This window comes from Rhinolophus sinicus, linkage group LG03 (genome assembly GCF_036562045.2).
Source record: "Rhinolophus sinicus isolate RSC01 linkage group LG03, ASM3656204v1, whole genome shotgun sequence".
Lineage (NCBI taxonomy): Eukaryota > Metazoa > Chordata > Mammalia > Chiroptera > Rhinolophidae > Rhinolophus > Rhinolophus sinicus.
The window spans coordinates 165,326,425-165,353,913 of record NC_133753.1 but is presented as its reverse complement, the minus strand read 5'-3'; the positions used below and the strand labels follow the sequence as shown (position 1 = coordinate 165,353,913).

General features: G+C 35.8%; 2 protein-coding genes across 2 annotated transcripts in view; one reads left to right on the top strand and one right to left on the bottom strand.

Moving 5' to 3' along the window:
• The window catches only part of DHX29 (DExH-box helicase 29), a 42,077-nt gene extending 31,006 nt beyond the window's left edge, over window positions 1-11,071 (bottom strand). Inside the window, exons 1-5 of the mRNA XM_019743126.2 lie at window positions 10,757-11,071; window positions 4,312-4,385; window positions 3,012-3,125; window positions 1,980-2,109; window positions 1,025-1,170 (exon numbers count right to left, since the gene is read on the bottom strand). Coding sequence (XP_019598685.2) covers window positions 1,025-1,170; window positions 1,980-2,109; window positions 3,012-3,125; window positions 4,312-4,385; window positions 10,757-10,940 — 648 coding nt within the window. The 5' untranslated portion in view covers window positions 10,941-11,071. The remainder of the gene's footprint in view (window positions 1-1,024; window positions 1,171-1,979; window positions 2,110-3,011; window positions 3,126-4,311; window positions 4,386-10,756) is intronic.
• Window positions 11,072-11,137: 66 nt separating this feature from the next.
• Window positions 11,138-27,489, top strand: part of MTREX (Mtr4 exosome RNA helicase) — a 77,183-nt gene continuing 60,831 nt past the window's right edge. The window contains exons 1-5 of the mRNA XM_019743136.2: window positions 11,138-11,528; window positions 15,785-15,922; window positions 17,325-17,391; window positions 21,103-21,165; window positions 22,066-22,178. Coding sequence (XP_019598695.1) covers window positions 11,395-11,528; window positions 15,785-15,922; window positions 17,325-17,391; window positions 21,103-21,165; window positions 22,066-22,178 — 515 coding nt within the window. The 5' untranslated portion in view covers window positions 11,138-11,394. The remainder of the gene's footprint in view (window positions 11,529-15,784; window positions 15,923-17,324; window positions 17,392-21,102; window positions 21,166-22,065; window positions 22,179-27,489) is intronic.

Genomic DNA, 27,489 nt, shown 5'->3' with positions numbered 1-27,489 from the left:
TAAACACATCCTTCACCTCCAAAAATTTCCTTCTGTTTACATGTGTATGTGGTGGGGGCAGGGGCAGTGGTGATGTGTGGTGAAAACACTTAACGTGAGCTCTATCATATTTTAAAGTGCACAACACTGATTGTCATTATAGCTAGTGTTGCACAGCAGATCTCTAGCACTTTTTCATCTTGCATAACTGAAACTTTATAACCATGAAATAACAACTCCCCATTCCCTCTCCTCCCATCCCCTGGTAACCACCATTCTATTCTCTGCTTCTACGAGTTTGACTATTATAGATACCTCATGTAAGTGAAATCATGCAGTATTTGTCTTTCTGTGACTGGCTTATCTCACTTAGCATTATGTTCTCTAGGTTCATCCATGTTCACGGACATTTTATAATATGCAGAGTATTTCAGTTTAGTGCCCTAATGAACTACACCTTCCAGTATTCATGCTTCCTGTAATCCTCTTCCACATGATTTTGGAATTAGCCACGTTACTTGCTTTAATGAATGGGATGTTAGTAAGAGTGATACAAGCAGGGACTTGATAAAATTTCTACATTAGGGCTTATTATCTTGCAATACTTGCTCTTAGAAGCCAAATGTCATGTAAGAACCACCACATATGGGGAAACCCAATCTAATCATATGGAGAGAGGGATGCCTGGATAGCCCCCAGCTGAAGCACTAGTCATTTGAATAAGAAACAATTTTGTCGTTCCAGCCTCAGGAGATACCCCGTGGAACAGAAGAATTGCCCAACGGAGCCTAGCCCAGACTGCAAAATCTTAAGAATAAATTGTTGGTTTAAGCCACTTGAGATTAGTGCCCTAAACTACTTTGAGGTGGTTTGTTATGTAGGAATAGATAACTGAAACAGACAATGATAGAAAAGTTTGGAAAACAAGTAGGTTATGTTCAATAAGCAGAAATGTTATAACAATCTAATATTTATACTCTTATGAACTGGTATATATGCTTCATTTCAATTTTATACAACTTTTAATGTTTAATTCTTAAATTACCTTAATCTTAGGGTCTGCTTCCTGTTTTGGGGTTTTAGGCTGCAATGGAGGTAAAACAGTGGCTTGTATTTGAGTAGACTGGAATTTTGGCCTACTTTTAGGTTGTTGCTCTTCAAATTCCTGACTGAATCCTTCAGGAAGTGCATCTTAAAAGAAATTGGGATGGAAATAAACATGCATATGATAGTAAAATACACAAATATTGATTAAACACACACACAAACCCTGCCTAGACAAAGAGCACCTAGTTTTCTTGCACCCCTCATCTCCTAAGAATAGAAATCCTATAATAAACCAGGTTTTATTTTCAAACCAGAAGTGGGAACACTCATCAGATGATGATACCTAGCCTGTTTCTATTTGGCCATTCATTTCACCCTCGATGTGGTATACTCCTAAATTTTCACAAAAAGATCTTAATCATTTCCACCCTTAGTTGCTTGTTATAGCATATGGTAGTATTCTTAATCATCATACAAGCAATTTGCACTCCAGGTTCTTGCCAAAGAGTACAATCTTGGCTCTCTGCTTAATCAAATACTATTTATCCAAGGCCAAATGACCCTAATTTCTAAACCAAAACAAGGAGACATAGCCTAATAAGTTATAGATACGCAAACTGAAAATTTGTTGTAGTAAGAGCATTGTAAAATGACTATTAACACGCTGCGTACGGCGGGGTTTAAATCCCTCGTGAAGATTCTCGTGATCCGTACGCAACGTGTTAACAACTGAAAGCAACACACACAAATAATTTCTTCTTACATGGACTACAACTTCTTATTGTAGGAGAATATACTAAAAAGAATAAAAAAGGGTAAGACCTTTCTAAAAATAAATAATTATAACTGAAAAAACTGTAAGTACAAGTCCAAAAATCGATACAAATATCACTATACTGAAACTATTTCAGAAGGTTTTACAAACTGAAAGAATTTTATTACAATCTGCTTACCATCTGAAAGGTTTAAACAGAGCCAGTCCAAGGCAGAATGAAGATCACCTCCATGTAAGAGTGTGTTAGTCATGGCATCTTCAATGTCCTTAGTCTTAAATGAAAATGCTTGTAAAGCCATGTATAAATCCTATAAAAGGGAAATGTAAAATAGTCATTTTGTCAATTTTCTTTTTTTCATTATTAATTTTATTCTCCCATTCATTTTAAACCAAAATCTGACACAAATTAAAATTTCAAAAGTATATTTTTCTTATTTTTTTTTCAGCTAGAAGAGTTAAATGTGCTCACTGTATTGAGAATTTGAGAACTACAGATAAATTTTTAAAAAGGCCAGGAGAAACTGCTCATAGTCTCACTATCCAAAGATACTTTTTACATTATAGTATGTTTCCATGATTTTGTAAAAATAAATTTCACTTAACACTGTAACATGAGCATCTTTCCAATTCATTAGAAAATTTTCACCACTTTTAATAGAATAACATTCCACTGGGTAGACATATTATAATCTAATTATTCATGTTCCTATTGGTGACCACTTAGGATGTTTTTGTTTTTTATTATAAGCAGTGCTTCAGTGAATGTGTTAATACATAAAAGAAAGTATTTTAACATATTTTCTAAAGTATTATCTTTAGAATTGGGCAGAACTGGATTCAAATCCAGACTCTGCTTACTCTACTTACTAATTGATAACCTCAGAGTATAACTTGCATAATCTTTCCAAGCCTCAATTCCTTCACTTGCAAAATGGGGCAAAATATCTTTTGGGATTGTTGTGTCAGAGAAAATGTAAGCAAAGTGCCCACAGAGTATAATAACATCATTTGGGGGATGTAATTTAGTTTTCATGTTACCATTTTAATGTGTGCATTTGTATCTAGCACAATTCCTTCCTTACTCTTGTAGATGGAAATGAACTATATAAAATCTCAATGGAAGTTCAAAAAGTCATTTCGTCTCATATGTGATAGTGTCTTAAAAATGCTCCACTAAATATAAGGAATTTTTTAAAAGTTTGCAAAATACCTGTAATTTTTTGGCAGTAAGTCTTCCAGAAATCACACCCTTGTCATTATTTTGCTTTTTATGCTCATTGATCACTCCAATAATTCTTTGCTCTAGTTTGTTATTAATTACCACCTGTTGAGGCCAAAAGGATATTAGAAGCTAAATTATTAAATCATATTTAGTAATAATTAGAAGCAAATCAGTTTTCTATGTCACTGAAAACCAAGCCCAGAATTTCAGCTAAAATCAAATACAACAATTATCATATTTTGGACTACCACTCATTAGATCACATTCCTATTACATATTTAAGAAAAAATGGGATATGGAAAAAGCAACAACATATGGCAAGAAAAAAAAATGCTCTTATAAAGCCTCTTAAAGCCATGTTTCCAGATATTGTCCTTGGACCTCCCTTGGATTGCTATCCCAAAGACAGATTCCTACCGTAAGCCCTATCTTAAGCGTACTAAATCAGAGTCCTTGGGCATGGAGCCCAGAAATCTTCCTTAATGTAAACCAGTCCAAGCACACAGCCTGAAAGAATGAAAGCTACACTAAAAAGGGGGCATATCAAGTAAAAGTAAAATCTGTATAAATAGTAATTAGGTTACACAAATTCTTTTGGCTTCTGCAGTTTGATTCCTACTTTTCCCTAGTAGCCATTTAATCTTTTGTTGTTTCCGTATTTATAACCTAAGAGTACACAAGCATTTACCTACAAAAATACCTTCCCTTTATTACCTCTTTACTGAACGTCTACTATGAACTAATAAGCACAAAAATATTACTTCAAAAATTCAGTCTAGTATAGTAAACATACATAAAAAGATAAACTATAACCCAGCATGGCAATTATTTAAAAAGATATATGAAGTGCTGGTGAAACCACCAAGAAAATCAACCTGGTGAGTTATAAAGGACTTCATTAAGGTCACAGAGGTGACAAATGGAGAAAGGGAAGTAGGGCAGAGAGCCCATGGACAAAAACTTGGAGTCATAAAATCATGTGGGATTTGGGGGAATAATGAGATACGAACTAAAATTTTAAGTGGAAAGGAGGCTGAAAAGGTATATTAAATCAGATCTGAAAGAATCTTCCTTAATTTCTTACTGGCTCTCAACATACGTGTATGATTTACTTTGTTTAGTATAGATTAGCAATTACTGCACTATTTATAAAAATTTTAAATACCCCATCATTTTCTCATGTTTAAGAATATATATATGTATATATGTATACACACACACACACACACACACACATTTTTTTAAAAAAGGAACATTTCTTAAACTGATTCAAAACCTTGGTACTTACTTTCAAAATAGATTTATCCAGATTTGCAGAACCACCAGAATCATTTGCAGAATTAAAACTATAAATTTTTGGACCTGTATATAACAGAGAACAAATAGTCAAGTCAATTAAATGATTGAAATCCATTACACTACTTTAATTTTCCTTTAAAGGTTGCCAAATATCAAATATTTGATTTAAGCATTTCCCCCATTTCACCAAATAACACAACCTAAAAGTCAACAACCTCCCTCTAAGTTTTCACAATCTTTTTACCAATGAGCATTGTCTAGGTTATCCAGTATCCCATAAAGTACAAATGCCTGTATATCTTTGATTAACTCTATCTTCATCTTCTTATTTTTAAAATTAGATGATTTTATGCCTGGTACTTATCTGAAGTAAAACCTCTCAGAGAATACTAAATTCTTGGCAAAGAAGATTGGTGATTTTAAAGACAAAGCACCTCTCTTAAGGTGAAGAGGAAATGAGAGGTTCTATTATCTTCTATTACGTCTAAACTTGTTGTACTAGTTTCCTAGAGCTGCTGTAACAACCACGAACTTGGTGGTTGATATAACAGATATACTTTCTCACAATTCTGGAGGCTAAAAGTCCAAAATCAAGGTATCAGTAGGCCCCTGCTCCCTCTGAAGCCTTGAGACAAGAATCCTTCCTTGCCTCATTTGGTTTTACGGTGACTGCAGATGTTACTTGGCTTGCCTGACTCTTTCTTCACATGGGTCTTCACATGGCATTTCTTTGTGTCTCTCTGTGTCCAAATCTCTCTCTCCTTTCTCTGGACACTAATCATTAGATTTAGGGCCCACCCTAAATTCAGGATGATTTCATCTCAAGATCCTTAACCAAACACCTGCAAAGACTTTATTTCCAACTAAGGGCACATTGTGAGGTCCAGGTGGACATGAAGTTTTGGGGGTACACTACTCAACTCACTATAGTTGCCAATTCAACAGAAATACTATATATTATTAATCTTTTAACAATGAGTAACTTGGAAGAAATAAATATTATTTTGATCTCCCTACTCTCTTAAAAATTACTGAAGATCTCAGATAGTTTTTGTTTATATGGGCTATAATATTAATATTCACTATAATAAAGTAAAAGGGAAAAATTTTAATATTCATTAATTCATTAAAAATAATAAATTCACTCATGTTAATATAAATAATACTTTTATGAAAAATAACATTTTACAAAACAAAAAAAAAATTTGTTTTCCATTTTTGCACATCTCTTAGTATCTGGCTACTGCATTCAATCTGCTATAATATTATACATCATATAGCCACTGAAAATTGCCACTATACACTCTTGAGAAAATAAGCATGAAAACGGCAAATAACATTTTATAATTATTATGAAAATAGTTTTGATCTCATGGAGATCCTGCCAAAAAGGTCTCAATCAAGAATTCCTCTTGAGCACACTTTGAGAACCAGTCCTGTATAAAAATAATCCTAGAATCTTACAAAACCTAGCTACTCTGCTTTTATAAACCTAAAAATAGGGACTTTTTTTCAGTTTGAGAAAACAAAACATTAAATTTAAGTGTTGCTTATATGATTTTAAAAGTCAAGGATTTTAGTCTGTTGGCTTACATTAGGTTCTTCATTTTAGGATACTAGTTAATATAACTACGTATTTTAAAAGAAAAACCAAAGTTTTTGAAGATAACTATTGACACTTGGGCAATCTGAACTGGTGACATTACTTGTGTGCTGTAGTTATCTCGGAGGTACCCAAAGCTACCTGAGTATGTTAAAAGGTAATAACAATTATTGTATATAGTACGGTTAGTTTTCTTATCTTCTAGTCTAAGACTCTACCTTAATTCTAGTAACCTTGCTTATAAACTCATGTTACTGGCCATAAAGGAGTGTATAAGTAGTCCTGAACCATTTCTGGGGTCTTATCAGTAGTAGTAAACTCATTCACAAACTTAGCATACTAATGAGAGTCAGGGGTCCCTACACTCATCATATTTAGGAGTCCTCTTTTAAAAAAGGTACAGATGGATGAGCGGTTCATTAGCAAGACTACACATCAAGGATGATGTGTTACTGATAGAGGTGAGATTATAAATTTTTTTAATAACATGTTTTTGTCTTTTAAATTAGTGAATTGAGGATAACCCCAGTGCCTGAAATCTTGCCTGGCACACAGCAAACCAGCTCTTCAAAAATTATTTTGATGAACAAATGAAATGAGAAAACGAGAGTGACAGAATATCCAGAATTGTGCCAAGAGACATTTTATGTCACAGTGATTTTCTACCTTTAGATGACAGTACAATTTTGAGTATGCTACATACAATCCTTCCAACTGTTTGAAGACAGAGATGGAAGTGGAGTAGAACAATTATATTTATATTAGGAACTACAAAGATTTCAGAGATAATGGCTTTTTGGTGTACTTTTCCACTTTTTTCTGAAAAGTAGTTCTATTATATGTTACAAAACAAATACCCAAACAGGGGCGGTCGGATGGTCCAGTTAGTAAGAACGTGAGCTCTGAGCAATAGAGTTGCTGGTTCGATTCCCACATGGGCCAGTGAGCTGAGCCCTCCACAATTAGACTGAAGACAACGAGCTGCCACTGAGCTTCCAGAGGGGCAGCCGGTGGCTCAGTCAGTTAGAGCACGAGCTCTCAACAAGAAGGTTGCTGGTTCAATTCCCTCCATGGGATGATGGGCTGTGCCCCCTGCAACTAAAGATTAAGAACAGAGACTGGACTTGGAGCTGAGCTGCGCCCTCCGCGACTAGATTGAAAGACAACGACATGGAGCTGATGGGCCCTGGAGAAACACACTGTTCCCCAATAAAAATGAAAAAAAAAAAGATCACATGGCAATCTGTGTAGCAACATTTTATTTACACTATACATATATATTAATTTATTTTTTAAAAAATTCCTACAAATTTAGTAGATAACCTCTCCTTTTCTCTCGATTTCTTGGCCTGTTAATAATTCCTCTGAATCTTTCCTTGTCACTTATCCAATAAATTTTTTTTAATGACTATATGCACAGCATTGGAGTAGACACTGAGGGATATTAATGTATATCCATGAAACAGTTCCTACCTCCTAAAATTTTGTAAGACAGATAAAAGTGTGTAATTCCTCACATACCATGGGCAAGATCTAAATATATATATATATAAAAAAAAGATTCAAACAATACATGAGCTGTGAATGCTGGCAGAACAAAAAAAAGGAATTGACATATGGGGTGGCATTATAGGATTTTGGTTGACAGTGTTAGGGATAGATGGCATTCCATTAAGAGAAAATGGCAAGAATAAACACGAGGAGGCAGAAAGCCAACAGCTTCATTTAGAGCAGTGAAAAAATTCCTGATTTGCTGTAGCTCAATATAGGAATTAGTAAAAACACTATAAAGGGGCGCTCAGAAGCTACATGAATGGTTTCGACTTTATCACCAAGTCAGTGAGAATGCGGTGAAAGAAACTGGGAAGTGCTATGTTCAAGGTGGTGCTTTCCAACGATCAAGCTGATGCTTGTATGCAGGGCAGAACTGGAGGAGGAAAAAAACGCCAGAGTTAGGAAGACCCACTGGAAGGCTTTGCTGATACTCCAGGAATTCATGGGTACCTAACCTGAGGTGTGAACATTACAAATGAAAAGTAAAAGGGTGTATACATGGAAGATAATAGGTGAAGACTGCACAGAGCTTGGCAAAAGATTGGATGAGAAGGAGAAAGGAAGGCATCAAAAATAACTACTGACCACATCTTCTTTATCTAATCGTGTACTGGTGGGCACTTCGGTGCTTCCATAGTTTGGCTACTGTAATTAAATGCTGCAATGAACATAGGGTGCATGTAGCTTTTTGAATTAGTGTTTTGGCTTTCTTCACATAAATACCCAGAAGGAGAATTGCTGGATCATAAGGTAGTCCTATTTTTAATGTTTTGATGTACCTCCACACTGTTTTCCATAGTGGCTGCACCACTTTTCAATCCCACCAACAGTGCACAAGAATTCCCTTTTCTCCAGATCCTTGCCAACACTTGTTTGATTTATTGATGGCCATTTTGACAGGTGTAGGTGATACAATGGAATATTTACTCAGCTATATAAAAGAATAAAATCTCACCATTTGCAACAACCTGGATGAATGGACCTGGAAAGTACTAAGCTGAGTGAAATAAGTCAGACAGAGAGACAAATACCATATGATCTCATTTATATGTGGAATCTAAAGAACAAAATAAATGAACAAACAAAACAGAAAAACTGATAGATGCAGGGAACAAGCTGATGGTTGCAGATGAGAGGAGGATTGGGGGGAGCAGGGTGAAAAAGGTGAAGGGATTAACAAGTACAAATTGGTAGTTACAAAATAGTCACGGGAATGTAAAGTAAAGCATAGGGAATATAGTCAATAATATGGTAATAACTAAATATAGTGCCAGGTGGGTACTAGGCCAGTCAGGGGGATCACTTCGTAAATTATATAAATGTCTAACTACTATGCAGTACACCTGAACATACTATAAAGTAATATTGAATGTCAACTGTAATTGAAAAATTTAAAAAAAAGGGGGGGTGAAGGGGAATAAGAGGTTCAAATATCCAGGTATAAAACAAGTAAGTCACGGGGATGTAATGTACAGGGAATATAGTTAATAATATTGTGATAGTGTTGTACGGTGTCAGATGGTTGCTGGACTTATGATGATCACTTTTTTAGGTATATAAATGTTGAATAACTGTGGTGTACTCCTGAAACTAATATAATATTGCATGTTAGCTACATTTTAATAAAAGTCTTTTAAAAATAACTATTGACATTGATAAAGAAGAATATGGAAGAACAGAAACACGGAAGTCAGAGTTGAGAAGCTAGTTTGGGGGAGAGAAATGTAGCTTAGCATTAGCCAGGTTAAATTTGAAATACTTGGGAAATAGGGCTGTAAAGGCACAAGTAATATAGAAATGGCTGACTTGAGTTTGGAATAGTGACCAGAATTGGACATGTTGATTGAGGAGTCATCCACAGAGGAAAAGACAGAAATAACGAAAGTAGATGAGCTCTCCTAGAAGGGCTGTAGAGAGGGAACTGTACTATCATAGACTGACACTTTCAGTAAGGGTCACATTTTGGGGCTGGGGGAATGGGGACCCAAAGAATACAACAAATGACTATTAGGGTTCAAAGCATTCAGTAGTATCAGCAAAAGACAGAGCCACAGAAAAAAAATCACGGGAAAGAGGTTGATTTACAGACTAAAAGAGCCACAGAATAGTCAAGGAGAAATCCTATGTATCCGTAATTAGAGGCATAACAGTTTTGTAGTTAAAATGTTAAAATAAACTGCAAGGCCAAGAATTATTATCCACTTTCTGGGTGAAGATTTGGTACCTGCCTACTTCTTCAGTCTTCTTAGGCAATGCTTACATGCTATGAGTACCTCAAAGGCCTAAGCACTTTCTCGGACACATGGTGATCCTTACCTCTGCCAGGAGTATTATTTCTGCCATTCTCTGCAGAATGAACACTTATCCATCCTCCTGATCTCGGCTTAACTGTCACTTTCAACAAGATTATCCATGACCCATGCCTTTCCCCAGTAAAAATTAAATTACCATGTTAAATTCTTTTCCTTTGCCTTTTATGGCACTGATCAATTATAAAGCAGTGTCTGTATGATCATTTAATGCCTGTCTCCTCCGTTAGACTGGCAAACTCCGGGAAAGGTGATATATCTATTTTGCGCATCCCATTCCTAACATCACGTCAGACACACAGGTGTTTAACGAATGTCTGTTGTATGAATATATCACAAAGTACTACAAGCAAACCAACTAAGCAGGGGAAAACTGCGCATAACTGTTCATCGTTTAAAACCAGCTGTAATAGTCGCCTGATCTCGGGAATCGGTAATCTCCAAGTTTTAATCAAACCAAATCGCAAAGCAAGCAAAAATGAATGGCTGCAGTAAAGATCGCAGGTAACTTTACAGTATGTTATATCCATATTCGGTGTGTAAGTACTGAAATTCTTATTGATTTTTCCATTAACACATGGAAACACTACATCGTAGCTGAAAATGATACAAAGACCAGGTAGAAAATGGGTCTGGCTCCAAGAGGTTAGGAACTGCACACTGCTCTCCGCATTACTCTAGTTAGTTTGGATAATCGTGGCTCAGGACTGATCCCTGCTGAAACGTGAGCCAACGCAATTTTTATTTTGTTCTCAGAATAAAAAGTGGGGGTTATGTAGGAGACGCCAGGCTACAACAGGGCTACCGTCTGAACTTTGGAGGCTCTAATAGCTTAGACTGAGCTAAAACAAGGCTATCCGACAGGGAGACAGCAGCTTCGGTTGTGGAAGATACTGAGGGTCCCCCCAAGTGCGAAGGCTTCTCCATCCGGACAAGCAGCGGAAAGCCCGGGGCTAGACGATACGTACCTTGCTTGACTCGGGATTCCCTGGTACTGGCGGCTGCTGCAGCGGAGGGCGGCCTAGCCACGGGATTCTTGTTTTGGGCCTCGCCCGCAGCTCCGGCCTCGGCAGATTTAGTTCTAGAAACAGACACGGCGGCCCGGAACGCCGCGGCTCCCGGCGCCTTGTGTTTCTTGTTCTTGCCGCCCATGGTTGCAATTTTAGTCGAAGATTCCTCTCAGTCCGGGCCCGGGAACCACCTCAGCACAGCCTCCAAAAGCTCTTTACATTCCCCGGGTCCCGCGACTCCACCTGGCGTCCTCCATCCGGGTTTCTCGGGCCTGGGAGATCGTTGCCTCGCAATTGGCCCGATTTATTAAGGTCCAGCCTCCTCGCCGCCCCCCAGGTGCCTACTGGGTGCCGCACTCCCTCGTGGAACTTCCTGTTTAGCCACCGAGCTGCCCACCCATTTAGCGGTCGGAAAGGAAGGAAAGATCTCAGAAAGGAAAAAGGTCGTAAGAGAAAAGAAGGTCGGGGAAGAATCGTCGGTAGCTGTGTGACTCGACTACTTTTTGTCTCCCATGGGCCTCCGTTGAAGCTTCACTATCGGTGCAGGCGCGGAGCATTGTGGGTAGGAGGGAGATTCGGTCTCCTAGCTGTGAAAGATGGCGGACGCTTTCGGGGATGAGCTCTTCAGCGTGTTCGAGGACGACTCGTCCACTGCGCCCGGAGCCAAAAAAGACAAGGAAAAGGAGAAGGGGAAGTGGAAGGGGCCGCCAGGGTCTGCGGAAAAGGCTGGGTAAGGAAGATATGCAACGTGTATGTTTTTTGTTTTTTTTTTGCTTAGTGCTGAGGGAAGAAAATACGACTCTTGAAAGGCCCGAGAAAGTGGGGTGTACATTGAGTGGCGTCCGGAAGTGAAAGGGTTTGAGAAAAATGTTGAAGAGGGAGGAATAATGCTGTTTTGGGGAAGCAGGGTCTTGGCGTTCCCCGGTGTTCGCAGGCAGCGTGGACTCGGCCGTTGCACTTCCCTTAGGCCTTCCCTGACTCTACCTCAGTCTGCGCGGTGGGGTCGTGAGCGCTTATGAGGTCTCTGTCAGGTTGTGCAGCACCAGAACGGCATCTGGTAGGTGGTCTTTAACAAACGAAACAAACGGTCAGTTGAGTAAAGGGTTAACAAGCTTAGAAACAGTGATTTGGGTTGACTTGGAGAACAACAGAAGAGAGACATTTCATCTCCAAGCTGTAGTTTTCTTGCCTATAAAAAGGAGATGATAGTGCCTACACTAGGGTTATTGTGAGGATTAAATGAGATAATGCGTGTAAAGCGCCTAACAGCGCTTACCGTAGTACGTAATAAGTTTTCAAAAGCTAGCTAACATTGACAATTCTAATAATCAAGTTTTTTAAAAAGCACCCACTTTGTTAGAGTATATTAAGTAACGTTGAGTTTATTAAGAAAAAAATTTTAAATTACTGGCCCGTAAACATATATATAGACCGATGCTTATAACTACTGGAAAGTGTACAGAATTGTTTATAGTAGAACAGTGAAAAGCTAATGCATTTATTAGATAAAAGTAAGATGGTCCGTTGGGCAATTTTAATCAGGGCTTGGAGAAACACCAGAACTGGAGGAAGCTGTTTTGAGGTTATTTGAATTGGTCCTGCTTGAGGTGGAGAGCTCTGTGGAAAAGGATAGTAACGCAGAGATTAGAGGACTAGCAGAACAATCAGGAGGGTGAAGTGTCACATAAGTAAGAGTGACACAAAGTAGAAAAATAGTTTTCCTCTCTCATTGAGTTGAAGGGAGTGAGAAAGTCTTGGGGAACTTTTCAGGGAAAATGAAAAAGGTTCTTTTTTCATTTTTTTTTCCAAACAAGAATAATTAATAATTGCTGTAGTTTGAATGGGCAACTATGATGTTATTAAGACAATACATATATAATTTTCCACTTTAGTAAAAACTTTGCTTCAAAATTACTACGGTAGAATTAATTCAGTTTGCAGCTGTTTCTGCAACCTTCCAAAGCGAAAACTTGTAGGATATAAAAATAACCTAATTTACATTTTAATTTTATTAGAATATATGTGAACATTAGAGAAGGGAAATACATAAGAAAATATAGAACATTAGTAACTTGTGGAGCTTTGTTTAGGTGTTTTAGGAAAAAAAATTTGTCAGATTCCAACTATCATCCTATCATAATTTACTCATAATCAATGTGTATAGCATGATTTCCAATTGATTTGCGTAACACATGGCAGATCATGGAACTTTAAAGGAACTTACGTATTTAATACTCTAACAAAGTGGGTGCTTTTAAAAAAACTTGATTATTAGAATTGTCTTTACGTATATATAGAGACACAGAGAGAAACAATAGTATGAAAAACTCCATTACTCATAAATCAGCTTCAGCAATATCAAGTCATTGGCAATCTGTTTCCACCGCCCCCCCACCTTTTTTGTTTTGGTAAATCAAAAGCTACTCATGTTATTTCTCCCAAAATATTTCAGTATGCGTCTTATTGATAATGGACTTTCTTTTCCATCACAACCCAACAAATTTTACAGTAATTCCTTAATATCATTGAATCCAGAGTGAAATTTCCCCAGTTGTCTCAAAGGTGTATTTTTTGTAGTTGGTTTCTTTGAATTAGGATCCAAACAAAGTCCATGTGCTGTTTTGGTTGTTATATACCTTAAGTCTTTTATTCTATAACAGTCTCCCTCTTTTTTCCTTATGCCATTAATATCCTTTGGAGGGGTGGTTGAGAGGAGTAACCAGGTCATTTGTCTTGTATAGTTTCCCAAATCCTGAATTTTCTTTCTTATACTGTCATTTAACTAGCTACTATATCCAGTATTTACTGTAAATTTTCCCTATATCTAGAGGTGCATTATCTGATATAATAGTTACTACCCACCTGTAGTAATTGAGCACTTAAAATGTAGGTAATCATAGTTGAGCTGTGCTGTGAGTATAAAATACACACTGAATTTTGAAGACTTAAAAAAAATGTATCAACTCAACTCCAAAAAAACAAACAACCCAATTGAAAAATGGGCAGAGGACTTGAAGAGACATTTTTCTAAAAAGGACATACAGATGGCAAACAGACATATGAAGAAATGCTCAACCTCACTAACCATCAGAGAAATGCAAATAAAAACCACAGTGAGATACCACCTCACCCCAGTCAAGATGGCTATCATCAATAAATCAACAAACAACAAGTGCTGGCGCAGATGTGGAGAAAAGGGAACGCTCGTGCACTGTTGGTGGGAATGCAGATTGGTGCAGCCACTATGGAAAACAGTATGGAGGTATCTCAAAAATCTGAAAATGGAACTACCTTATGATCCAGCAATCCCACTCCTAGGTATCTATCCGGAGAAATCCAAAACTCCAATTCAGAAATCTTTATGCACTCCTATGTTTATTGAAGCACTATACACAATAGCCAAGACATGGAAACAACCGAAATGCCCATCGGTAGATGACTGGATTAAGAAACTGTAGTACATTTATACAATGGAGTGTTACGCAGCCACAAAGAAGAAAGAAATCTTACCATTTGCAACAACATGGATGGACCCAGAGAACATTATGTTAAGTGAAATAAGTCAGACAGAGAAAGACAAATACCATATGATCTCACTTATATGCGGAATCTAAAGAAAAGAATAAGTGAATGAACTAATCAGAAACAGCTTTGAAGACATAGAGGAAAAACTGAGGGTTGCTAGAGGGGCCGGGGGGTGGGGATAAGGGGGAAGGTGAGAGGTTTAGAAAATAGTCGGTAACCACAAGATGGCCATGGGGTTTTGAAAATTAATTTGGGGAACGTAATCAATAATGTAAAGATTTTGTAGGGTATCCGATGGACATGTGTCCCATTTGGGAGACCACCTCAGGGATGATGTAGATGCCTGATCTCTGCACGGTACACCTGAAGCTGAACAATAATGAATGCCAACTATAATTTTATATAAATATATATATGTATGTATATGTATATATTTGTATGTATATGGTTACAGGAAGCGGAGTACAGCATTAGGAATAGAGACAGTGGAAATGTAATGTCTCTGCGATGTCAGAGGGATAGTGGATGGGGGGAAGGGGGTTCACACAGTGTGATGGATATAAATGATAAACGTCTAAGTTTTGCTTTGTCTTGTGCACCTGAAACTAATAAAATTATATTTAAAAAGATGTAAAATATGTCATTAATTTTTATCTTAATTATATACTGAAATAATATTTTGTATATATTGGGTTAAATGAAATGTATTAAAATTGGTTTCTTTTTAACTCTTAATATAGTTACTAGAAATTTAAAATTACGTGGGTAGCTTACATTATGTAGATATATATATGTTAGACAGCATTGATATAAACTTAGTTATAATCAGGTTCAATTGTTTTAGATAAGAATGCTTCAGGGTGGTGCTTTGTACTTCCTATAGCATTACATCATAAAATACACCTGATGCTGTTCCATTTTTCTAAGATTGATAAGAGTTAAGAGTGTCAGCCTAATCCATCATCAACCTTTCACACAATGGCTTTAGCACCTGTGATAATTGTCTAACTACATTATTTCAGTAGTAGATTCAAAATGGTGACTTTCTATTTTTATCATTTTTTCCTGCATTTATTACCTGGAATCCATCTATAAAAAAAGAACATTTCCTCATCAGCTGTTTGCCTTGAAATACAGTTCATAGAGGAAAGACAGGATATATGCTTAATTCTTTCTCTGTATCAGTTTTAAGAGAAATGAGTTGTATTCTAAGGAACTTCCAATGTTGACCAACATGGGTGTCTGATTATGTGTTTAGTTTCTTGATGAATTGATCCATTTTTATATATTTGATGTGTTTTACTCCTTTGCACTCATTTTTAAGAAATTTGGTTTGTAACATCTATTTACATGAGTTTTTCTGTTAATGGTGTTAATTGTATATGGAATAATATTTTATGGAGTCACTCTTAAAGTAAGAACTGATACTGCAGAATTCATTTTAAACTATTTACTTCTCAGGAAACGTTTTGATGGTAAATTACAATCAGAGTCAACTAATACTGGGAAAACCAAGAGAGATGCAGATTTCGAGGGTACAGATGAACCCATTTTTGGAAAGAAGCCCAAGGTAGAAGAGTCAGTAACTGAAGACTTAAGGTACGATTTTCATTGTCATAAATTTCAGTAACTCTTAAGTACATAGTTTTATGAAGTTTTGAAAATTGCTTATGTGTGGTTACTTTATGAAAGTACCTCCTGAGTTAGAGCAATGGAGATATTCTTTATATAGTCATATAAGCATATAAATATAGGACATTTATCTAAGTTTGGAGAAATGGAAGACAATATAGAAAAGATATTTTAGTACTTTAGAATCTAACTTTGAGAGTGTTGAAGCGTGTGCTGTTTTTTTTTTTTTTTAAAGAAATGACATATTTCCTTTATTCATTAATGTTCCAAGAAGAGGATCCCTGGAAGAGTGGACTAAAAAGAAAGAATAAAACTGACCCAATGGAAGGAATAAATGAGAAGGAAGATTAGCAGGAATTAGATTTTCACTGTTGCATGTAGCCGGAGAGTGGCTATGAATCTCAAGAATACTATCAATGAGGGATACCCATGGATATTTGTGGCTAAAATAGTTGGTATTTCTGTGATTTTTGAAAGCTGGAACTTTCTAGAAGTTGATGCCAGTTTCTTAAGTAGCACTTTTACTTGTTTTCTTGTGATCATGATCTTCACGGCTTTGCTTCTTGTATTCCATATTCTAGCTTGGCAATGCCATGAGGAATTCACTCTTTTTTATGTGTTGTTTTTTTTTTTTTTTAAAAACCAATTGGCTGTTATTGTAGTTAGCAAAAGTAGCTACTGTATGTGGTGGTAGATGTGTCACTGAAATATTTAAGATACACCATTTGCTTGAGCTAGTAGAATAGATTACAATTTAAAATCATTGTTTCTTGTTGTAGTAACTATCCCTTGGGTTTTATCCAAAGCATGATTATCGGTTTAAAGTAAAATAGAAAAATCAATAAGCAAATAATGAATCTAGCCAGAAACGCATTTATTTGATATATTTTTAATTTATCCACACCATGTCCTTTCAGAGTCTAAATAGAACCTAGATTAGTATAATTTAGGATTTTGATGAGAATAGGGAAGACTTCTATAAATTATGGCAACGTCTGTATTAGACTAGTTTATTTTGTACTTTGTATCATGTTTTTATAACCAGCTTCCTGTTTTGAAGTAGGACCATGTTTTGGAGAGGTACTTTTTATTCAAAATAGTTACTGGAACTAAGACATAATTCTTTGAATAATTCATTTAGCGTCTGTTCTGTATTTGTAATAAAAAATGTTAACTGATTATGTTAAATTCTAAGCATATATTTGAGCAATGTGAAACTTTTTGAATATTCTTAATAGTCAAACTTTTTCCAATTTGGAATACTGATAATTGGGCAGTGTCATTTTTCTTAACATTACAGATTAGAGGTTTATTATCTAGTTATAGAAAAATAATTTATTTAAATGTAACTTTAACAATTTTTTTCAAGTTTGGCAGACTTGATGCCCAGAGTCAAGGTACAATCGGTTGAAACTGTTGAAGGCTGTACACATGAGGTAAGTACAAACAGTATACAGTAGGTTGGTTTTATAAATGGAATTTTGCTTTGGACTATCTGGTATGATGATCAGCAAGCAGTTTGGTCTTAAGGGCTTTGGAAACAAGACTGCGTGGTGTACATAGTCTAATGGAAGGAGCTGGGGCTTTGTATCCAAACCTGAGCTCAGATCCTGGCAGAGCACTTCTAACTAGTCTTAGATAAATTTCTTAACCTCTTTGACATTGGTTTTTTAATTTATAAATTTGGAATAATGGAATTTATCTCGTGGGGTGGTTGTGAAGATTATATAAGAAAATTAGGTGAGGTACACGGCACAGAGTAGGTGTTCAGTACATGATCATTCCCATACTTGCAAAGTCAAATAACTGTGCCACTTGGCAGGTCACATGCTTTTTCAATGTCTTGCTGTGATGACTGCAGTTTCATTGTTGGGCCACAAGATGGTGGTCACTGATAATTTATAGTAACCCTTTAGAAGTGAGAGTTTATAAACATGGGATATAAGGGAACTGTAACACTTTTTATTAAGCCCCCTGTACAGTATAACCACACACGTCGTTATTATAGATGTTACATAAAATTTTGCAGGACTGAGAGAACAAAAAAGGGGCTGACAATTCCAGGATTACTTGATGAGTTTATTAAGGGAACTTAAATATGAGGTGCATTTTGGGAGCAATGAGAGGACATGGATATCCTCCATGTGGCAGGTACTAAGGAGTTGTATAAGACAGGACGGGATGGGTGGGGGTACTGGGGCATGAACCGCCCCAGATAAGGGGAGAAACACCTCACATGCCTGCTCCGGGGGCAGGCAATGTCCTCTTCTGGGCACCAGCACAAACCAGCATGCTGTGGGGTTGATCAGACCGTCTCTGAAGGAATTTTGGAGAATCAGTCTGTTTTGGCCAGGATTTAGCTAGCAAGTCCAGCAGCAGTTAGGCGGTGGTCACTTCATTGGAATAGTCTCTCCTCCACAACAGGTAGTTTGGAAATCTTATTAAAAGTCTTTATTGAATAAACAGTAATTCCAAATTAACAAAAATGATGTAATGATAGATTTAGAACCTTATTTAAAATACTTGTTTTTCTATTGAAAGTTCCTTATGTTCTTTTAGAATAGCACTTAGTTTGGCAGGAATTACACCCATTTGATCATTCAGTCAATACTAATGTTAGACCCTTCTATGGTCTTAAAAAGATGGGAAAAAACATACAACTTTTGCTTTTAAGAGGTCAAAGTTCTAGCTATCCTCCTCCACAAGATTATCCTCAAGCCTTCTATTCTGCCCCCTCTTCTCACTTTTTTAGCAGGTAACTTCACCTGTTACTTCATCTAGAGGCTTGAGGATCTCAAGTTGGAGGGTCCTCTGATTACAGTCTCCTTCACCAAGCATATCTGCACCTGTCACGTCCACTCATAGGAAAAGAACACTGCCTCTTTTAGGCTAAGGAGGCTTGCTCTCTCTCAGTGTGCTTGGTTGTATCTTACCCTTTCTTCACAAAGACTTAGATCATTTCATTTTCCCTTGACTTATTTGCCCTTTTTTATCTATAAATATTGTAAAGCTTCTTTTGTTCTAGGTTGCTTTTTAGCCACTATGTTGTTTTTTCTTTTTTAATATTTTTATTGGGGAATATTGGGGAACACTGTGTTTTTCTAGGACCCATCAGCTCCAAGTCAAGTCGTTGTCCTTCAGTCTAGTTGTGGAGGGCACAGCTCAGCTCCATGTCCAGTTTTCAATCTAGTTGCGGGGAGCACAGCCCACCATTCCATGTGGGAATTGAACTGGCAACCTTGTTATTAAGAGCTAGCACACTCTAACCAACTGAGCCATCTGGCTGCCCCTATGTTGTTTCTCTTTTCCCCCATTATGGTTATTCATTTAGTACATATCTTTTGAGTGTCAGGTACATTTATTCACTGAGTATAAAGAGATAAACAAAAGAAATATGGTCCCTTCCTTTCCATAGTTGCTATCAAGTGCTCTGCTTGGAAAATCCCTGCTAGACTTCCTGACTTTCCATTCATCTTTTAAGTCATTTTGATCATTCTGCTGGTTTTCTATCTTTATTTATTTTTTACTCTAGTCAGTACAGGCTTCTTCTGTCTGTTATGTGTTAGTGTTACCCAGGCTATTCTCAGAGAATAAAAACAAAAATCTTTGATTCTCATACATATCAAAACACAGTTTGTTGTTGTTGCTTCTGTTAAATCTCGGAGATGCTAAAATCTGAATTGCTTCATGCTGATGTTCTTTGTTCACATCATAGAAAGTATCAGGAGAAATGCAAGGGCGGTCAACCAACTAAGTAGTATGGCCCCACAAGTGGATCATACCCTGATGGGGATCACACCTATTTTAGGGTCCAGTCTTTAGATTTTCTGATCCAGAAATTTGGTTTTTTCAGAGCTCCAAGGGTTGTGTTCTCTAGGCTAGACTCGCTTTTATCATATTCATAAGAGATGGAGGTATACAAAAGAATGTCATTTGCTTAATTAAATGAATAAGTAGTCCTCTCACTATCAAACTATCTGAAAATCAGAAACTACCTAGAAGTTTCTTGAAATCATAAATGGGGAATATATAGTCTTAAGGGAAAGACTGATGAATGTCCCCTAGAAGTGTTCATTCTCTAAGAAAAACAACTCATAACTATAAACCCTTTCCTAATTTGCTGAATAAACTACCAAATTCTAACTGTTGTCTCCCCATTATAGATTCCATTTAGAAAATCATATTTCTTTTAATACATACATTCAGTATTAGTTTTTATAATTTATTTTCACTTTTCTTAATTTTAGTCAAGACCTAGTTATTTCTTTCTGAAATGCTACCCACCTTACCTTAATTGTAATTGAGTTGTAAATTTACAGACAATCTCTCAATATTTCTAAGACACTCTTATCTACCATGTTGCCCCGAAAATGAGACGTAGCCACACAGTTAGCTCTAATGCATCTTTTGCAGCAAAAATTAATATAAGACCTGGTCTTATTTTACTATAATAAAAGACCGGGTATAATATAAGACCGGGTCTTAATTTTTGCTCCAAAAGACGTATTAGAGCTTATTGTCTGGCTGGGTCTTATTTTCGGGGAAACACGGTAATACTTGTTTAGTTTTAAGTTTTGCTCTCAGAAATTACTGGTAATTTCTGTGTGTACCTTACTTTGTCCCCCCCACCACCCATAGATTATATATACACTAAAAGGTTTAAGTCTTGGGAATTTAGCTATATTATGAATTGCTCTCCAAGATCTTAATCTTTATTGGAGGAAAATTACTTTCCTGTTTCAGGAAATAGGGAGTATTATTTTATTTTGCATAGTTTTCTTTCATATAGTGACATCCCATTTTATGTCCATTAAGCTTTTTTTGAGCACTCATAAATGTCAGGTAATACATTAGATGTGGAAAATAGGAAGTTAAGAAAGACCCTAGACCTGAGTAAACACAATTTCTTCTGGGAGATAGTCTTACAAGCTTTTAATTATATTATGATTAGATCAAACACTAGAAGAGGTTTTTTTTCGAGCTTTAGTGTTTTGACTTGTTCTTAAGGCCAGTTTTAGTTTTACAGTGTGTAGGACTATCAAACACTTATTTTTCAAACCATCATTGATTGTGGAGTGCTGAATATATAAATTCTTGAATCGTAAGTTAGTTGGTGGTTTTTTTTAATTTTTTTTTTTTTACATCAGGTTGCACTTCCTGCAGATGAAGATTATTTACCACTTAAACCTCGAGTTGGAAAAGCTGCAAAGGTCTGTATTTTGGACAATACCGTTTTTATAGTTTTGTGAGTTTCTCTTTTTCCTAAAAATCTTGATAAGTTCTTATAAATGAGATTTTTATACTTCCCAGTGTATATAAACTAAGAAAAAGCTACCTGAAATCAAATATAATGAGAACCGAATAAGTAAACAACTATGCTGAAAACCAAGCATTATGTGTTGAGATTTTTAAAAATTAATGATTCTCAACCTTTTTATAGAATCTAAGGAAAATTATCACCCTTTCTCTAGAAAAATGCATGTGTACAATAAGTTTTGCATATAGTTTTAGGTGTTTAATAAGCTTCCAATGAAACCTAAACTATAATGCTTATATTGGATGGATTTTGAAGTCCTGATAGACCTTAAATGATGGATAAAAATTTTCCAAGTCATTTTCTCTCCGTAACAAAGGCAGTGTGGTAGAGAGTAAGCATGAACTCTTAAAATATCATACAGTAGATATATTCTTCTGCCTCTGCTGAATGAACTTAAGTGAAGGACTTCACATTTCAGAGCCTCAAAGTTCCCATCTGTGAAAGAAAATAACACCTATTTTAGGGGTTGTGAAGATGAATATATAGAAACCGTGTTGCAAAGTACCTACCACAAAGAATGTTTTTGACAAATAGTAATGATTATTGTGTTATAATTGATATATGTATAAGCATAATATAATAATGGAAAGATTAGACAACAGAATTCTATACTGTCTAGTTAAAGATTTTTTTTACTTTTTCTAATTTTTCTCTAGTGGGTAGCATATTTCCTAACTAGAATTATAAAGAAATACTCCCAGAATGCCCCTGGGGTTAGCATCTCTTGGTTTTAAGTGTGCTCTGATGTGGCTAGAATTTTCCAGTGGATATTAATACTTTTTTATTTTTATAGGAGTACCCATTTATTCTTGATGCTTTTCAAAGAGAAGCCATTCAATGTGTTGATAATAATCAGTCTGTGTTAGTATCTGCACATACATCAGCGGGAAAAACTGTATGTGCTGAGTAAGTAACTTTCTTTTTAAATGAAATTTTAGGTCTGTTAATATTTGCTTTATATAATTAGGTGTTCCTATGTTTTTACAAATCTTTTATAAATATTTTATAAATGTATCCTCTTGTTGGAGTGACCCCTTTATCATTTTGTAATCCCTTTTCAGCTTTGTTTAAAGTCTATTCAGTCTGACGTAAGAATCAGTTTTTGTTTGTTTCCATTTGCATGGAATATCTTTTCCATCTCTTCACTTTCAGTCTGTGTGTGTCCCTGTATGTGAAGTGAGTCTATATTTATATTTCCTTCTAAGAGTCTTACAGTTTAAATTTTATATGAGGTTTTTGATCCATTTTGAGTTAATTTTTCTGTAATTTGTAAGGTGAAAACTTCATTCTTTTGCATGTGGATATCCAGTTGTCTCAGCATCGTTCGTTGAAAGACTGTTTTTTCCCCATAGTCTTGGCATGTTTTTCAAAAATCGATTTGGGTTTGTGGGACTTTTAATGATTTATAATGTTATTTCTCCATTATGGAGAAATTACAGCTTCCCTATTGGGCAGCTGAATTAAGTACTCTGTTTAACAGTGAAACAGTGAGTCCCTAAAGAGTAAAGAAGATCGTAGAGAAAGAAACTGGTAAAAATCGCATCAATCACCCTGTCTGTTATTCCCTATAACCTTGGTATGATGGTGGAAATATTTCATGAGTTCTGGAATATTTTTTCCTTTGTGAAAGTCTCGGCTTATGTGGTGACTGTTTATTAGTTCCTTCCATGCTGTGACTTAGGTATAATTCACACTTTTTCTCTTTGCAGAGAGTTAGAGGAGTGAAGCTTGGATCTTAGCGTGTCATCCTAATGGTATCAGCCAATTGCAGAATAGTCTTAATCTATTTTCCAGTCTCAAATACATTATGGTCTCTTACTACCCCAGTTCTGTCCAGTGGAGTAGGGCTTTTTTCTTTCTGGTCCACCCTTTTTTGGAAGATGTGGAAGTCAAGCTAGTTTCCTTCTAAGGGACAGATATAAAAGAAGAGGTTTGACTATCAGTTTAATTATTTTAGCTCACTTAGAGAAGCATACAGTATGTTTGGTGCATTACCCATTTAAAGCCAACATACATAATCATTAGAATTTTAAGCATTAGTGTAACCTTGCTTTCATTTTTCCTACAAGAGGGGAGAAATTTTAGGTGGAGGAACTTGTCACATACATGCTAAAACCTCCTGTCAAATTCTGGAATAGGAAACCATAAAGAGAAATTTAAGAAATTTACTAGAGTTATAGATACTTTTGAAAATCTGATGAAGGCTGCTGTGGAAAACAGTCTTGTAGTTATTTAAAAAGTTAGAATTACCATAGGACTCAACAATTCTGCTTCTATGTACATACCCCAAAGAATTGAAAACAATACTCAAATACTTGTACATGAATGTTCGTAGCAGCTATGAACATTTCACAAGAGTGAAAAGGTAGAAACAATCCAAAGTCTTTCAGTGAATGAATGGATAAATAAAATGTGGCATAGCCATACAACGAAATATTACTTAGCCATAAAAGCAGTGAAGTTCTGATACATACTACAATGTGGATGAACCTCAAAAACATTATGCTGAGTAAAAGAAGCCAGATTCAATAGGTCACATACTGTATGATTATATTTATGTGTAATATCCCAAATAGGTAAATCCAGAGAGACAGAAAGCAGGATGGTGGATTCCAGGGGGTATTGAGAGAAGAGGAACAGCAGTAACTGCTTAATGGATACAGGTTTTTTGGGAGGTGATAAAAATTTTCAGAATCAGGTAGAGGTGGTGATTGCACAACATAGTGAATGTACTAAATGTCACTGAATTGTACACTTTAAAATGGCTAATTTTATGTTATATAAATTTACCTCAATAAAAAAAATCTAATGAGGTGCATATTTGTATATACATACCAGATTTTATAATTTCAAGGAGTAGTTCATGGATCTCAGATAAAAGTTTCCCATAGGAATTCAAGGACTTCAGATAAAACTCCGTGTTTAGCTGATAACTCTATCAAGTATAACATTTTATTTATAAATCTGGTACTAGAATTAACATGTTGGTACCAGATTATCTATGTAACTGAGTAGTTTTCCTGGCACTGCTGTTTTTTATTCCATGTAAAGCTTTTTTTTTTTCCTTAAATTTTATTGGGGAATGTTGGGGAACAGTGTGTTTCTCCAGGGCCCATCAGCTCCAAGTCGTTGTCCTTCAATCTAGTTGCACAGTTCAGCTCCAAGTCCAGTCACAGTTTTCAATCTTTAGTTGCAGGGGGCACAGCCCACCATCCCAAGCGGGAATTGAACTGGCAACCTTGTTGTTGAGAGCTTGGGCTCTAACCAACTGAGCCATCCGGCTGCCCCTCTGGAAGCTCAGCGGCAGCTCGTTGTCTTCAATCTAGTTGTTGGGGGGCGGGGTGCAGCTCACTGGCCCATGTGGGAATCGAACCAGCAACCCTGTCATTCAGAGCTCACGCTCTAGCCAACTGAACCACCCGGCCATCCCCCATGTAAAGCTTTTTTAAACAGCTTTGTTATTGTACCAGTAAATTCACCCATTGTAAGTGTATATATAGTTTAGTGAGTTTTAATAAATTTGTACAGTTGTGCAACTCTCATCAGTTTTAGACTTCCATCCATCCAGTTCTTGTGTGTGCTGCTAGATTTGTTTTTGGACTTAATGTTCTGTTGATCTCTATGTCTATCTGTTCTTACACCAGTACTGTACTATCTTGATTGCTGTAGCGTAAAATAAATATTGAAATTTAGGTAATAAGAGTCTTCTAACTTCATTCTTTCTTAAAATTGGGATTTTCTAGGTCCTTTGTGTTTCCCAATAAAGTTTTAAGATTAACTTGTTAATTTCTACCAAAGAAGACTAGTTGAATTTTTAAAGGGATTGCGTTAAATTTGTAGATTAATTTGGGGGAATTGTCATCTTAACAATATTGATTTTTCCAATCCATGAGCATTAATATAGTTCTCCATTATTTAGATCTTCTTCAATTTAGATCTTCTTCTCCCAGCAATATTTTGTAGTTTTCATTGTACAGATCTTAATACATTTTCTTTAATCTGTTTCTAAGTATTTTATTGTTTCATGCCATTGTAAATAGTATTCTTTCCTAAATTCACATTTACATAGCTAATAGTTTGTATATTAAAGTACGGTTGAATTTTTTTTTTTTATGTACACTGATATTTTATCCTGTGACTTTAATAAATTTGCTTATTAATAAATTTTAGTAACAGTTGTACAGCCCATAAGAATTTCAGCGTAGATGATCATATTGTTTTTGAATAAATGCAATTTTACTTCTTTCTGATATATATGTCTCCAGTTTCTTTTTATTGTATTTGGCAGTACCTAGTAGAGTGTCAAAAGTAGTAATGAGAGAGTACATTCTTGCCTATTTCCAATCTCAGAGGAAAAGCATTCTGTGTTTCACCATTCAGGATGGTATTAGCTGTTGTTTTTTCCTAGGTGCCCTTTATCAGTTTGTGGAAGTTCCCTTCTGTTCTTAGTTGGGAATAAGTAAAGTAAAAAACAAACAAACAAAACACCTGTTTGAATGGCTATTAAAAAGATGAGACAGCAAGGATGTGGAGAAAAGGGAACCTTTGTTCAGTGTTAGTGGGAATGTAAGTTGGTGCAGCCACTATGGAAAAGAGTGTGGAGATTCCTAAAAAAATGAAAAATAGAGAACTACTCTATAATCCAGCAATCCCATTTCTGGGTATATATCCAAAGGAAATGAAATTATTATCTTGAGGAGATATCTGCATTTCCTTTATTCACAATACTCAAGACATGGAAACAACCTAAATGTCTATCGGCAAATGAATGGATAAAGAAAATGTGTGTGTGCGCGCGCACGCGCACACACACACACACACACACACACACAGTGGAATATTATTCAGCCAAAAAAAGGAAATCCTGCCATTTGTGAGCATTATGTTAAGTGAAATAAGTCAGAGAAAGACAAATACTGTATCATCTTTCTTACACGTGGAACCTAAAAAAGCAGAATTCATTGAAACAGACTTGAATGGTGGTTGCCAGGACCTGCGGGTTGGAGGAAATAGGGAGATGTGCAGAAGTTACAAACTTCCAGTTATAAAATGAGTAAGTTCTGGGGAATCTAATGTATAGCATGGTGACTATAGTTAACAATCATATACTTGAAAGTTGCTTACGAGAGTAGATCTTAAATGTTCTTACCACAAAAAAATAAAATGGTGATTATGTGAGGTGATGGAGGTGTTGATGATTATTGGTAATCATTTTGCAATATATACCTGTATCAAATCATCACATTGTAACTTTTAAACTTACACAATGTTATATCAATAAATCTGGAAAGAAATATATTGAGGATAAAAAAGAAGCATTATATTTTAAGAAGCATTGTATTTTGTCAAATGCTTTTTCCATCTATTGAGACGATGGGGTATTTGCATTTTATCCTGTTAATGAGGTATATTATTATTATATATTAATTTTCTGATATTAAACCAACCTTATATTTTTGGAATATAAACAACCTGGTTTATAAACAACATGGTAGATGGTCGTTTGTATATGTTGCAGGTTTACTCATAGTTTATTCTGGATCCTTTTTGGATCTTCATAAGGGATATTAGTACGTAGTTTTCTTGCAAGGTCTTTGTCTGGCTTTGGTATCAAGTTAATATTGACCTCAATAAGTTTGCGAAGTGTTCCCTCCTGGTCTATTTTTTGAAAGAGTTTGTGTTGGTTTGGTATTATTTCCTCTTCAAACGTTTGAGAGAATTCACTAATGAAGCCATCTGAACCATCTAGGCTTTTCTTTATGGGAAAAATTTTCATTCCTAATTCAGTTTCCGTTCTTAAATTTTGGTAATTTGTGTCTGTCTTGAAATTCTTGAGATGGAATTAGATTATTGGTGTTAAGTCATTCTTTCTAATGTGTTCAAAAGTATAAATTTTCCTCTTAGTACAGCTTTATATGCATTCCATAAATTTTGATAGTTATGTTTCATTTTCAGTTCACTCTTTTAGTTTCTCTATTGGTTTTCTCTTGTGTTGTTTACTTTTCAAGCATTTGGTGATTTTCCATGTGTTTTCTGTTTTTGATCTCTAATGTAATTTCTTTGTGGTTGGAGGATGTACTTTGTGATTTTAATAATTTAATTTAGTGATTGATACGGTTGGGTTTGCATTTGCCTTTTGTTTTTTAGCATATGTCTCATCTTTACAGCCTTCTGTTATGTTTAACCAATATTTTTTAGTGTACCATTTTAATTCTTC